General features: G+C 32.4%; 1 protein-coding gene across 1 annotated transcript in view; it reads right to left on the bottom strand.

Annotated features, from left to right (window-relative positions):
* The window catches only part of LOC142226071 (uncharacterized), a 114,844-nt gene that overhangs the window by 31,766 nt on the left and 68,713 nt on the right, over window positions 1-14,365 (bottom strand). The window contains exons 2-3 of the mRNA XM_075295937.1: window positions 480-1,009; window positions 214-408 (exon numbers count right to left, since the gene is read on the bottom strand). Coding sequence (XP_075152052.1) covers window positions 214-408; window positions 480-800 — 516 coding nt within the window. The 5' untranslated portion in view covers window positions 801-1,009. The remainder of the gene's footprint in view (window positions 1-213; window positions 409-479; window positions 1,010-14,365) is intronic.

The raw sequence follows: 14,365 nt of genomic DNA, 5'->3' as shown, positions 1-14,365 counted from the left end.
TTAATCGATTATTCGAAAACATTCTTTTTTTGTACACCCCCGTATTTTTATTTTATTTATTTATTACTTAATTTATTACAATTACAAATTATAATAAACTTATTTATACGGGCACTAGCAACTAAAGGCTATCGACCTGACATCCTAACCTAATACCCCAGTATTATTATTATGTACATTATACATAGATATTTGAGACGAGCGTATACTTACAATTTTTGTCCAATTGAAAGGAAACATTAGAGCTATATGTGAAATATCCAGAAATATCATGAGGCAAGTAATCAAAAGGGAAAATAGTGCGCAGAACACCATCAACCGGAGGCGTCCAATGAGTGGCAGTAAAAAAAGTCCAACTTGTACTGTTCCCGCTGAACATTCACAGGCCAGACAGGCCGCTGAAGACAACTAAAAGAGAATTGCGGAATGGAAAAGTGTTCTTATGTTCATTAAAGATTTACAATGTCACAGATAATTACCACCAACAATATTCGAACGATCCCTGTGGGCGTTTTTAAATGTTGCGGATCACAATGTAGGGCTACACCCCATGGCAGTGGTGTTTGGGCAATACGCTGTTTATAATTGGCATGTGAGTCCCACGATGTGCATGTGCCTAATGGCGATTCCAAGGATAATGATAGCTCTCCGGCCCTGCTGCCAGCTATTTCAAAATCCTGTTCATCGTCCAGCTGACAGCAGACCGGTTCCAGTTCACGTATCTCGTCCAGTAGTAGTTCTATCTCGTCCGTTCCATATAGATCAGATACAGACGGTATATAACGTTGGGTTTGTTGCATTTCCCGCTGCGGGGGTTGTCCCACATCACCGGATCTTGTGCGAAAGAATTTTGAATAGCTGAAAATGTAACGTTATCCTCTTTCAGTCAACACAATCTTCTTTTCTTCTAGGTGTTTGTTAGTGTGCGTTTCTATGCGTTATCAGGTGGTTTGTCTATTGGCTTATATTACAATTTGAAAGGAAGTTTAGAGAGTGTTTATTGCGTTGTCTACAAACAAAGAAAAAGAAAACGAAAATTTTTCATTACTCAAAACTAATTTTATATATAGAGATGCTGTATGTGTATGTATAATATAAGATGGTCTAATAGAAATGTTATCTGTAAAAATATATATTTTTTCTTTTACAATTAATTATAATAGCTTTATGAACAAAGAAGATTAGGGACTTGACCAAATAATCATTGAAAAGAAAATGCCATATACAAATCTATACACGCTTGACTGTACACAGAAAAGAAATTCACGAAAATTTTTCCAATTAAAAATTTAATTTAGTTTTGAAAAATATTCAATTAAAAATTTAATTGATTCAACAATTTTTTTAATTGAAGCAAAAATCAATCACAAAAATTAATAGTATCAATTAATTTTTTAATTGGACCAATTAATTTTTTAGTTGACCTTCAATAAATTTTTTAATTGATACTATCATTTCTGTGATTGAAGACATTTCAATTAAAAAATTAATTGGATCAATTAATTTCGTGATTGAATCAGAATTTTTTTTTTTGTGTGTGTACATGTTTCCGTTCGGGCGAATGATTTTTTCCACATCCTTTAGTATATTTTTTTGTTTTGTGACTGCAGTACTTGTAGGATAATAAGTAAAATGGAAGTAGTCAACAACAGCATCGTGGTGTAATGGTCTGCATGGCCGCCATGCATAGAAAAGTTCATGGGTTCAATCCCAATTTCGACCAAACACCAAAAAGTGTCTTCAATGGTAGATTATCCCCTTTCAATAATGATGGTGACATTTCCGAATGTTTCAAAGCTTCTATAAGTGGTTTCTCGGCAAAGTGAAACTTCTTTCCAGCGTTCCTAAAATTTTTTCACCAAAAATTGCTCGATTTCCACCCAAAAAAGCTTAAAAGAAATCGGTAAATATTGTTTGTACCAAAAGTCAAATTGTTTATTGAAATATAAAAAATAAAGGCTTTATTTTACTTAAAATGCATATTAACTAAATTATATTTATTTCAATTGAACTTTTGGCAACTATGACATTCGTGAAGTGTCACACCTAAGAGATGTTCTGGACTACATTTGACACCGTCACGACCTGCAAAATGTACACGACCATTTTTTCTGTGTGGGCCAAGTGTACATCTAACGTATGCAAAGTTAGAAGGATTTTTTTATATAAATATATAACAGATATATATTTGTGTTTTGTATATATATTTAGTCAATTTTATTGCGCAAAATCACATCAATATGGCACGAAAAAGTAAAAAAAGTAAAATATTAAACAAAAAGTTTTCTGGCTGGTGCATTTGTTTAGGTGTGGTTTTCACTTTTTTTCCATAGTCGACTTGAATTTACCCGGAAAATAAGTCTAGTTTCTGTCTGTAAATAAAACGCTTTGCTGAAAAAAATCAGCTGTTTACATTTTCCGATTAGAAATTCGATAATGTGTTAAAGATTACGCAACCTAAATTTTAGGATGCGAAATTTACAAAATATTAAGAGCAAATTTCTTTAAAATAATGAAATATTAATTAAAATAAAGTTTATAATCTTTGCTTCAAACATTTTTTCATTAAATTTAGGACACACATTTTGTAAATTTGCGTTCCTCTGTTAAAGTCGCATGTCTTTGAACTAAGGCAAATTTTTCTTAAAGTAAAGAAACACATTTTTGATTTAAAGAAATTGTCCTTAAATTAACTGAAATATTGAAACTTTAGATTTAAGATAAAAAAGCTTTAAACATAGGCTAAGACTTATTTTGAGGATTTATCGTCTTTGGTTTAAAGTTTGTTTTTTGGAATTAAGAAAACATTTTTTACATTGAAGTATCCGTTATAATTTGGATTTTTAAATTTGCATTTGTTAGTACGAGAGTACTAGAGAGTTAATAAACCGCGAAAAGAGGATGAAAATTTGATAAATGCGATCTGTATCCTAATTTTAGCTAAAAAATTTATTTATTTTAAAGAAGCCTCATCTTTGGCTCGGAATCAATAACAAAATCCTTAAGGGAAGGTCAAAATCTTTGGATCCAAGTAGTGCACGTTTGAGTCAAAATTAAATTTTTTTTAGTATCTTATAGAAGTTGCAAGTTTTCTTTGGAATTTTTTTCACAGACAAAACTATGTAATCAATAACAAATCATATATGCAATATATTGCACAATGTCCATTAGAAGTTTACACTAAAAAAAGCATGCCCGGTTCCATTTGTCTTTACTTTAAAAATTTTGGTATTGATTTCGAACCAACGAAGCGGAGAATAATGGGTTTTGTGTATTTGCTTCTATGGTGCTGTTGAAGGGGATGATAATGAATCTATATGTAATTTGTTTTCAAAGTTCTTTGCAACAACTTACTGCCATAAGGATTTCAAGCAATCTGATGCGTACCCATATAAGATACAGGAATATTCGACATTCACTACTCCATTTATTTCTCCTGATATTGTGATGAGTTATATGGAAAAGATAAAATGTTCATATCGCCCGGGCCCTGATGGGATTCCCAGTAACATCCTCAAATATTGTGCTCATTCTCTTTCGACTGCTCTTTCATTTCTGTTTAATGAATCTTTGCGCACAGGTCACTTTCCTACGTTGTGGAAGAATTCATTTATCATTCCGCTATTTAAAAATGGAAGCAAGTCAGATATTACGAATTATAGAGGCATTGCTAAATTAAGTGCTATTCCAAAACTGTTGGAGAAAATTATTTCTGATAGTTTGAATCATCAAGTCTCCTCTCTTCTATCGCTTAAACAACACGGCTTCCGTAAATCTTGTTCGACCATAACAAATATCTTGGAATTGACTACAATGGTTAATGAAGGCTTTAGAGATCGTTTACAGACTGATGTCATTTATACTGATTTTAGTAAGGCGTTTGACAAAGTAAACCATTCACTTTTACTGTACAAACTGCATCGCATGGGCTTCAGTGAATTAATGGTATCCTGGTTTGAAAGTTATCTAAAGAATCGTACACAATTTGTAGTATTTGATAACATTATTTCAAAATCAATACATGTGCCTTCTGGTGTTCCACAAGGCAGTCATCTTGGCCCTCTATTGTTCTGCTTATTTATAAATGACCTTCCATCAGCCATTAAATTTGGTTACACTCTCATGTATGCTGACGATGTTAAAATTATAAAGGTTATTCGGAATAGTGATGACCAATCCTTACTCCAATCTGATCTGAATAGCATGTACAGATGGTGCTCATCAAATATGATGGAACTGAACATAAGGAAATGCAAGCATATCTCTTTTTATAGATTAAATTATATCGACACGAATTATAACTTGAATGGCACAACGCTTGAAACTGTTGAATCCTTTAAAGATCTTGGAATACTTTTGGATCGCATGCTAAATTTTAGATCTCACATTTCTATGACTGTAAATAAGGCCTATGGATCATTTGGATTTGTCAAGCGCTGGAGTAAGGAATTTTCTGACCCATTTGTTACAAGAAACTTATATACTTCACTTGTGCGTCCTATCCTGGAATGTGGATCTGTAATTTGGGACCCACAGTACCAAATTCATTGCAATCGTATTGAATCTGTTCAGAAACAATTTTTACTGTTTTGTTTACGTCGGAATAACTGGACACCTCAAACCTTGCCGTCTTACAAAGAAAGACTATCGCTCATCAAATTACCTACACTGAAAAGTAGACGTACCATGCTGAATATCTGTTTTATGGTTGATTTAATTAACGGAAAATTTAAATCTGACTTCCTTATTAACAGCATATCATTCAATGTACCCTTTAGACCTACCCGCAACTTTGAACTGCTCCACATTGAATACTTTCGAACGAACTTTGAAAACAACGATCCACACCCAGAGAAATGATTGGTTGGAATTCGATTACGACAACAAATTGATAGTGGGGAAGCACAATGTTTAATTGTGTGGACTAATTGTTGGTTATTTCTCTTCTTTTATGGTTTATATAACCAATACAAAAGCAGTGTAACCAAAAGTTAGTACACACGACCAAATATTGGTGGTTATCTACATATGGAAGCAAGCAAACTTTTTGATTTATTCCTGCCTGTTGTGGTAACTGATTTGTTTTATCAATGTGTCATCAAAACCAAATGGAAGTCCGTCTAACAAAAAAGTTGGTTGTGTTAACAGATTTGATAGTTATAAAGGATTTTTTGCTTTGGAGTACGTATATATGACAACAAATACATAATTGTTTTTGTCTCATTAATTATAGAAAACTATAAAATTCAAATTTTTAATGACAATAAAATTTTACATAACATTCTGCCCAACAAGGATTGTTGTGATTTATATACATACATATATTGTTTTTAATTCGGTAGCTGTATTCTTAAGAGTAAGTGAAACATCAAATAACATTAATATCACTCACTCATTTTTCTAATTTTCATGCAAGTTCAAGAAATATTACGTCTTCGTAAGTTGTGAAAGGTTTAAACATAGATTGTCTGTCTCATTATCGAACTCAACATGAACCATGAGAGAGAGTCGAACTAATTGAGCGTGATCGAACTAACAAATGTAGTACATGAGTGACTGTATAAGCGGAAGTGGGTCACTTTCAAGCTCTTCATTTCCTGTAGAACTATGTTGTTGTTTTAGATACATTGGAATTGCTTCATCGACTCCAATGTAATGCCATATATAATCATGTAAGGCGCGCATTTTAAACAAAGTTCAGCATTTGATAAATGACTAAATATTTTAATTTTAGACAATCAATCTGTTTGAAGTGGATGAAGAACTTTGCCCGCTTTTCAAGCGATGGTTTTTGCTGGCATCATAGTGCTCAATATCTCAAGATCTTACATTAGACAACGCCACAGGTAAATCCAAGCCAACTTGGACTTTAAAGCAAAAATTATAAAGTTGAATCTTTCTTCCAGAATTTAAAAAAGTATATTTTGCAGCCCGAACAAGTTTTATGAATTCCGAGATGACAGATTTAGAGCCATTCAGGCCTCAATGTGCGTGTAAATGTTCCAATAATTAATACAAAAATATTAGTATATAATAAAATTAAAAAAAAAAAACTAAAATGAATTCAATGGTTGGTATCTTTAATTTTATAAGCATTGGTTGTCAGAAAAAACAGTTAGTTGCTTTAACAAACGAATGAAATCTTATTGGTTGTGACTGCCAATTAGACTGCTAATGTGCCCAAATTTTAGTTATTCAAACATTTTATCTACAGTTGGGACAGACAACAATTGGTTGCTTTAACAAATTTTGTCGGTTATATTCTGATAGTAGATGGGACCAAATAATTTGGTTGGCAAAAAAATTGGTTGGCACAACAAATTTGTTTTCTGTGTGCACTTCGCCGTCTTTGTAAAGAATTCAATAAATTTTATTATTATCTTGATTTGTCAGAAGAGAAATACAATGTAAAGAAAAAGATAACATTATTATTAAATACTTGATATATTAACAACCAATATGTATATAATGTAATATATTACTGTTAGTCTGTAAGGGTTTAATCCATAGATGAAAATAATAAAAAAAAAGCAAATTTTAATTTTTCGTTTTTTTTCTGCTTTTTATCTTTATATGCTTTCAAATTTCTTTAAAAACGAGTTAACGATAAATTTATTTTCCAAATTGAGACTCGACTTCTAGTAGAAATTATGCTATGTTTCAAGTAAAAAACGTCTTTAAAATAAAGTGTTGAAAAACATGTCTTGAACGATTTTTTGCTTTGTAGTCAAGATGCAAAAAGACAACAAATTTAAAGACAATTTCATTAAATTTAAAGATTTTTTTCTGAATTATTAAAGTCAAGTTGACGTTAGCCCAAACATTTTTTCTTTCATGTTATGATACCCAGTTTTAAGTGAAATCACTTAATTATAAGGACAATACGACTTCATTGGAAACAAACTTTATACTAGAGAAATGCGCCTTCTGTGCTAAGCAAAATTTGCATTCGTATTTTAAAGACATGAAATCTTTGACCTCACGACAATATTTTTTTCAGTGTAGTAGAAAATATGAATATGTTTTTTTGTTTTAATTGGTTTAAAAGCTGAAAATAGGTTAATGGTGATTAGAATCCAATCTTACTTTCATGTAAGTTTATACTGAATAATTTTTACCGGAAAAATATGAAAACTTACATAACTATTGTTATTTAATTGTTGTCAATATAATACAAATTCCATTCATATTACGCAGATTTGTTTATATCGCAATCATAGCAATCATTTTTGGCGTATTATTTTTAACAATTTTACAATAAAACTTTATTTTCTTATTTTTTTATTGCACAAAAAGCATACATCTCCTTTTTTAACTTGAAAATATTATAAGACAGTATAATAAGGACACCCACTATACACAAGTTCACAAATTTACAACAAAAAAGTGATTTAGCGAATTTATTGCTTAGAATGAAGAGTATTTGCTACAAACCTGTGCCACATTTGGACGGGAATTATTGTGGTAATGATTGAATTGATCGTTGAAAAATGTTGAAAACGTTATTCTGAGAGAAAGGGTTAGATAAAAACTCAGTTTCGGCCATATTTCAATAGAAATGGGTAAAACCCGATAAAATGGTCATGAAGCAAAACCAGAAAAAAGCTACAAGCTAAATGCATCTTTACCCGCTAAACGACTTCAAAACAAGCTGGATCTAGCGGGGAAGAAAGGCCAAATTGGCAATGCTGATCCTTTCGGATGTTCCTTGCAATTGAGCTAAACATTGGTGCCCGACTCATTGATAATAAAGAAGTTCACAACCTGGTCTTAATAGTCTAAGTGATCCGAAAATAACGGGCTGCCACTATACCTAGAAGAAAATTTATTGCACTTAATTCATTTTTTCGCTTGCTACAGAAAATTGCGTAGTTTGCAAGAAAAAATTGAATTTCGAAAGTGCAAAAATGTCTTTAGTGCCATGCGAAATTCAAGATGGGTACATTTGTGGAAAATCTAAATTTTAAGAAATTCAGAACAATTTGGTTGGAAACACGAATTTGGTAAATCTTTGATTCATTTGTATATACATTTTTCCCTCTTTACGAGGGCAGTTCGGAAACTTCTTAGCCTAGCACAAAAAGCGCGGTATAAACAGAAAAAAGTTAAGTGTTTTGGAAACTTCCATCTCTGTTATGAACACATGTTAAATTTTGTTTCGTCTGGCAACTCCTTCACATAGAAACAGGTGTTCAAAAAAGACGCATCCGCAATTTTTTACAATGGAAAAATTAGAAATGCGTGCTGCCATTAAATATTTACATAAAAAGGGTTTATCGGGACAAGAAATTCATAATGTGCTCCTTCATAATTGCTAATATCATGGGCATCTCAAATGATCGAGTCCATTTAATTTTGCATAAAGAACTACAGATGAAAAAGCTTTCTGCAAGATGGGTGCCGCATTTGTTAACAGTCGATCAAAAACGCATAAGAATGAACATTTCTCAAGCTTGTTTGGATCGTTTTAAGCGAAATAAAATGGATTTTAAGCGTCGTAACTGTTGATGAGACATGGATCCACCAGAATACTCCAGAGACAAAAGAACAAACAATGGACTGAAGCTGGAGGAAGTGCCCCCAAAGAAGGCAAAAACAATTCAATCGGCTGGTAAGGTTGTGGCAACGGTTTGTTGGGACTTCAATGGTATTTTATTGATTGACTATCTGCAAAAGGGTAAAACAATAAATTCAGAGTACTATTGCAACCTTTTAAATCAATTAAATGTAAAAATTCGAGAAAAACGTCCTGGCTTACAACACAAAAAAATAATTTTTCATCAAGACAATGCACCAGCGCACAAGAGTGTTTTAACAATGGCTAAAATCAACGAATTAAAGTACGAGTTGCTTGATCACCCACCTTATTCTCCTGATTTAGCTTCCAGAGACTTTTACTTGTACCCAAATCTAAAAAATCCTTGCTGGCAAGCGTTTTGCCTCAAATGAAGATGCAATTACAGTTGTAAACCACTATTTTGAAGATCTTGAGGAAAACTATTTTAATCAAGGGATAGAATTGCTAGAAAAGCGTTGGACTAAGTGTATTGAAGTTTCAGGAAATTATATTGAAAAATAAAAATATTTTTGAAAAACTAACTATTCTCTCTCTCTTTGATAGGCTAAGAAGCTTCCGAACCGCCCTCGTAGTTCGTTTAATTAGCATACACAAAACACACCAAGGAAGACACAGATAACACCAAATTACAGTACTCCGTTGCAATAGTTTAACAAGTAAACATAGTTCTGTGTGTTTTTGCTGCAATATTTATATTTTATTTATTTATTAATTATTGTTTGCGATGTCCAGTTTTAATAATTTATAAATGATCAACAAATAACATATCATTGTTGTTGGGAGCCACCGTCGTGCAATGGTTAGCATGCCCGCCTTGCATACACAAGGTCGTGGGTTCGATTCCTGCTTCGACCGAACACCAAAAAGTTTTTCAGCGGTGGATTATCCCACCACAGTAATGCTGGTGACATTTCTGAGGGTTTTAAAAGCTTCTCTATGTGGTTTCAGTGCAATTTGGAACGCCGTTCGGACTCGGCTATAAAAAGGAGGTCCCTTGTCATTGAGCTTAACATGGAATCGGGCAGCACTCAGTGATAAGAGAGAAGTTCACCAATGTGGTATCACAATGGACTGAATAGTCTAAGTGAGCTTGATACATCGGGCTGCCACCTAACCTAACCATCATTGTTGTTTTTGGCAACGTGATTTTTGCTTTTATTTCCCACATTAGTTAAATATCCAAAAATGTCAGTAAGTTGTAGTTGTGGTTTTGCATACAAAAGCTCATGTGTTCAATCCCAGTTTCGGCCTCATACCAAATAATTTTTCAGGTTCATCCCTTCTCAGTAATGGTGCTGAAAGTTTCTCTAAGTGGTTTCCCTCGCTATTGAATTAAAAAGTGAGAAAACTTCACCATAGTTCTTGGAATTCATATTAAAAGTGGGTATTAAGTTCGTGTTTAGCCGCTAAAATCGTCATTTTTATTTTTCTCTAAAGAATACAAACTTTTGTGAAAATTGGCTTTGGGCTTTTCCCCATCAAGTAATAAAAAAAAATGCAACAAATATGTATACTTTTATGCCTTTTTCTTACTGATTTAGTTTTCACTTTAGCGATTTTAGCGGCTAAACTCGAACTTAGTACCCACCTTAAAGCAAAAAATTAATAGGATTTTTTTCGCTTTTGGTGGCCATTTTCGTATTTGTTGTATGATGGCATTAACTGGCAATTACGGTTTGCAGAGTGTCTGAGATTGTAACGAGAACCATTGTCGTTTTCGACTTTAAAACTTTTTGAAAAAGTCGACTTTAGACTTAGCGGTTGTTAAAATGAAGACTTTTGATGACACGGTTTTTTACATTTTTTTTGCATAAAAACATCTACATCACATTCCAATATCATTTTAAATTCAATTTATCGATTATTTTGCATTATAAAATATTGACTTGGACTTTTTCCAACAGAAACTCGATACCAGTACTTGCTAGAAATTCATTATGCACATCCAACTGACAACATTTCCCGTAAGTTGTCTTCACTTTCCTTGCGTATTTCTGTCTGATATTACGAATTTTAATGAAGCAATACAAACACACACAAATTAGGATTGATGTACTTGACGCAATAATCAAATTAATTATATTTCACACGTGTATAACTATTCACACATGCATAAACAAACGTTAAAAAAGTGTGCTACAAAAAACATGTGGTAGTCGCACTTCCGTTACAATTATGCATATTTTACTGCTGCTGCTCACTTCATTAAATGCACGAAGCCACATAGACCTAAACGGCCAATGCGGACATTCACACAGGCTCACAAATTTCCCTGCGAAATGATGACAGGTCGACATAGGTGCACAATTGAATGCGCGCTTCCTTTAATGTCGCGTGTTCATGTCGTAATTGAAATTTTTGTAAAACGGAAATAAAACCGAGTCCGTTGGAGTTTAGTGAGTCAGTTTATTGCGATACTATTCCAAATTCAGCTATGTGGGTATGACACACAGACATCCAGATGTAGTTAGACATATGAATGTATAAACACAACTAAAGCCCTTGTTAGGTGGCCTGTATACCGCCAGTGTGTAGAGATTCATTTGAAATGCCAAAAGAAATAAAACATATTTATTAATTTGTCAAATTTTCTTTGAAATGGGCTTAACGAATTATTGTATCTGGAATTGGAAAACGGAAACAACGATTCTCAGTTGTGAACGGCATGGTTTCAAAGCACAAACGCAGTTTCTTGAGTCTACTCAGTTAGGGTATTTTGGTTTCAAAGATGATTTAATATTAAATTTGGGAAGAAACTGTCATACGAGCTCTATCGATCCACTGAAATCTATAGCTGATTTTTGGTTATAAATTCAGCTGTTTGTTTCTTTTTCAGTCGATCGATATAGCTCGTTCTACACACGCTCACAAAAAATCGCTTCTGTAACATATACTCCCAAACATATTATGCTTCAAGAATATACATTTTTGTATTGCCCAAACATTTATATGTGATCTCTTCCAATATATAATATGTTTGAAAGCATATTGGTCTAAACAATATATGTTTGGGTAGTCTAAGTTCCAAACATTTTGTATTTTTGCATCCAAATTCAATAATGTTGTCTTCCAAAAAACAATATGTTATTATGTGAACATATAATATGTTTGGAAGCATTTTGCACCCGAAAATATTATATGCTTAAAAAAAATTCTCCCAAACAATATTGTGCTCAAAATTTTATTTATTTATTTATATATTTACAATCATAATGAATTATGAAAATAAACAGGTAATATAGGTGCTAACAACATAGGTTTTCGACCTGAATGCTCAAAATTTTGTTTCTGCCCAATTGTATATTCCCCCACATCTTTCTCACTTCCACGAGATTTTTTAGTTCTTAGCACCTTTTTCTGTAATCCAAACATTGTAGAAGAAATTATCCAATTGTATGATTTTTTTTATTTTAATTTTACCTTTTGCCGGACGGGGATTCGAACAGCGGACCACACAGTTTGTAAGGATCAAAGAAGTAGCTGATCAATTGCCCAAGGAAAAATAAAATGTTAATTTTGTAATAACAAGCAACAACCACCAACTTAATTCAATATCGCTCCCTGTTAAATAGCGCTCCAAGCTACTAAACACATATATGTTTATAGGCTATTTCTAAATTAATATATGTTTGCATCCAAGCATATTATATTTACAAACATTTTATGTCCCAAACATAATATGTTCTAACATATTAACATATATGTCCCAAACATGTTATGCTAGTTTATGAACATTATATGCTTGCACTCAAAAATATTGTGTTTAAAAATTTGTGTTCCAAACATATAATGTTTATAGCCAAACATATGAAAAACAGTCTTTTTCATCCGTGCACTGAAGGCGTGAGGTCAAAGATTTCATGTCTTTAAAATACCAATGCAAATTTTGCTTAGCATAGAAGACGCATTTCTCTAATGTACAGTTTTTTCCTTGTCCAAAAGTCCATAAACTTTTCAATGAATAATTAAGTGATTTCACTTAAAAATAGATAATTTTTATAAATCTTCCGTTAATTACATCAACCGTAAAGCAGATATTCAGCATGGTACGTCTACTTTTCAGTGTAGGTAATTTGACAAGTGATAGTCTTTCTTTGTAAGACGGCAAGGTTTGAGGTGTCCAGTTATTCCGACGTAAACAAAACAGTAAAAATTGCTTCTTTACAGATTCAATACGATTGCAATGAATTTGGTACTGTGGGTCCCAAATCACAGATCCATATTCCAGGATAGGACGCACAAGAGAAGTGCGGATTTCCTCGTATTATTTGCGGATTTCCTCGTATTAAAAGTCTAGCGCAAGAGTTCACCGGAGAGCCACTTTCTATATTATATCAAAAAGGCAGAATAAATACCTAACACGTTTTAAGACCAAAATTTTATTTTTTGACGGTGAACATGGAACATTTTTGTCGCAACCATGTTATTTTCTCGAAAATTATATTTAAACTCAACATACTCATATTAAAATGTAAAATGTTTGAAAATAAAAAAAAACCGAAAAAGCTTTAGCATACATCAGGGCTGTGAAGTCGAGTCAATTTCGCTTGACTCCGGCTCCGACTCCAGCATTTCTTATTAGCCTCGACTCCGGAGTCGACTCCAGATGGTGTACCTAAATCTCATGGTGTATCTAAATATCATCGTAATTTTAAAGTGTAGTGTTCCAAAAATAGACCGATATAAGTATTCTATTTTGCAATATGTGTTTATATGTCCAAAGAACCCTAATTTTAAATTTTCGACGACAAATCTCAGCATTTTAGGGATGTAAAGAACTCTACATTTTCGTTTGGTAGATTCTGCAAAGAGGTACTTCTTTGTGACAAAATTTTTTATAGAAATAACATTTTGAAAAAATTTTCTATAAAAATTTTTGAAATTTTTTGCAGAAATAATATTTTTACAAAATTTTCTTAAAAATAAAATTTTGACAAAATTTTCTATAGAAATTAAATGTTTACAAAATTTTCTATAGAAATAACATTTTGACATGATTTTCTATAGAAATAAAATTTTTACAAAATTATTTTAGAAGTAAAAGTTTGACGAACTTTCCTATAGAAATACATTTTTGATAAAATTTTCTATAGAAATAACATTTTGACAAAATTTTCGCTGAAATAAAATTTTCTGCAGAAATAAAATTTTGACAAAATTTTCTACCAAATCGGTTTGTGGTTTTCCAAATCGGACTAGATTTCAATAGTCTTTAAATTTGATATTGTGTAATTTTAGCACCTTTTGGATATTGTGTAATTTTAGCACCTTTTGGATTTTTCGTCAACATAATTTATCATCCCTGTTAGAGGCCATTAATTTAATGTAAAGAATTTCGAGTGGCTTTGATGAAATAAATATATTCCCAAAAGACCGGCTCAGATGGCACGTTGGCAGAGGTTTAATTTAAAATTACAGCTTCCAAGGACATCGGGTGTATATGGAGATTTCTCAAGTAATTATCTCCATATACAAAATCTGGGCCGACGGGAAATTTCCGCATTTATTTATAGATCTCAAATAAGTCTAAATTCAAAATTTCTGACAAATCTTATGAAAATTTTAGACAGGGAAAAACTTCTTAAAACAAATCGGAAGATGGGTTTATATGCAGGTCTTATATCACAAAATTGTCCGGTATGGCCCCTCTTCGAGCTGCCAAAAGAATTAGAAAGTTGGGTTCTACTGCTATATTGTCTTAAAATTGTACCTTTATCAAGAGTACATACACGCTCACAAAAAATCGCTTCTGTAACATATACTCCCAAACATATTTTGCTTCAAGCA

This window comes from Haematobia irritans, chromosome 2 (assembly GCF_050003625.1).
Source record: "Haematobia irritans isolate KBUSLIRL chromosome 2, ASM5000362v1, whole genome shotgun sequence".
Lineage (NCBI taxonomy): Eukaryota > Metazoa > Arthropoda > Insecta > Diptera > Muscidae > Haematobia > Haematobia irritans.
The sequence above is the reverse complement of the archived record's forward strand: the minus strand, read 5'-3'. Positions and strand labels throughout refer to the sequence as shown.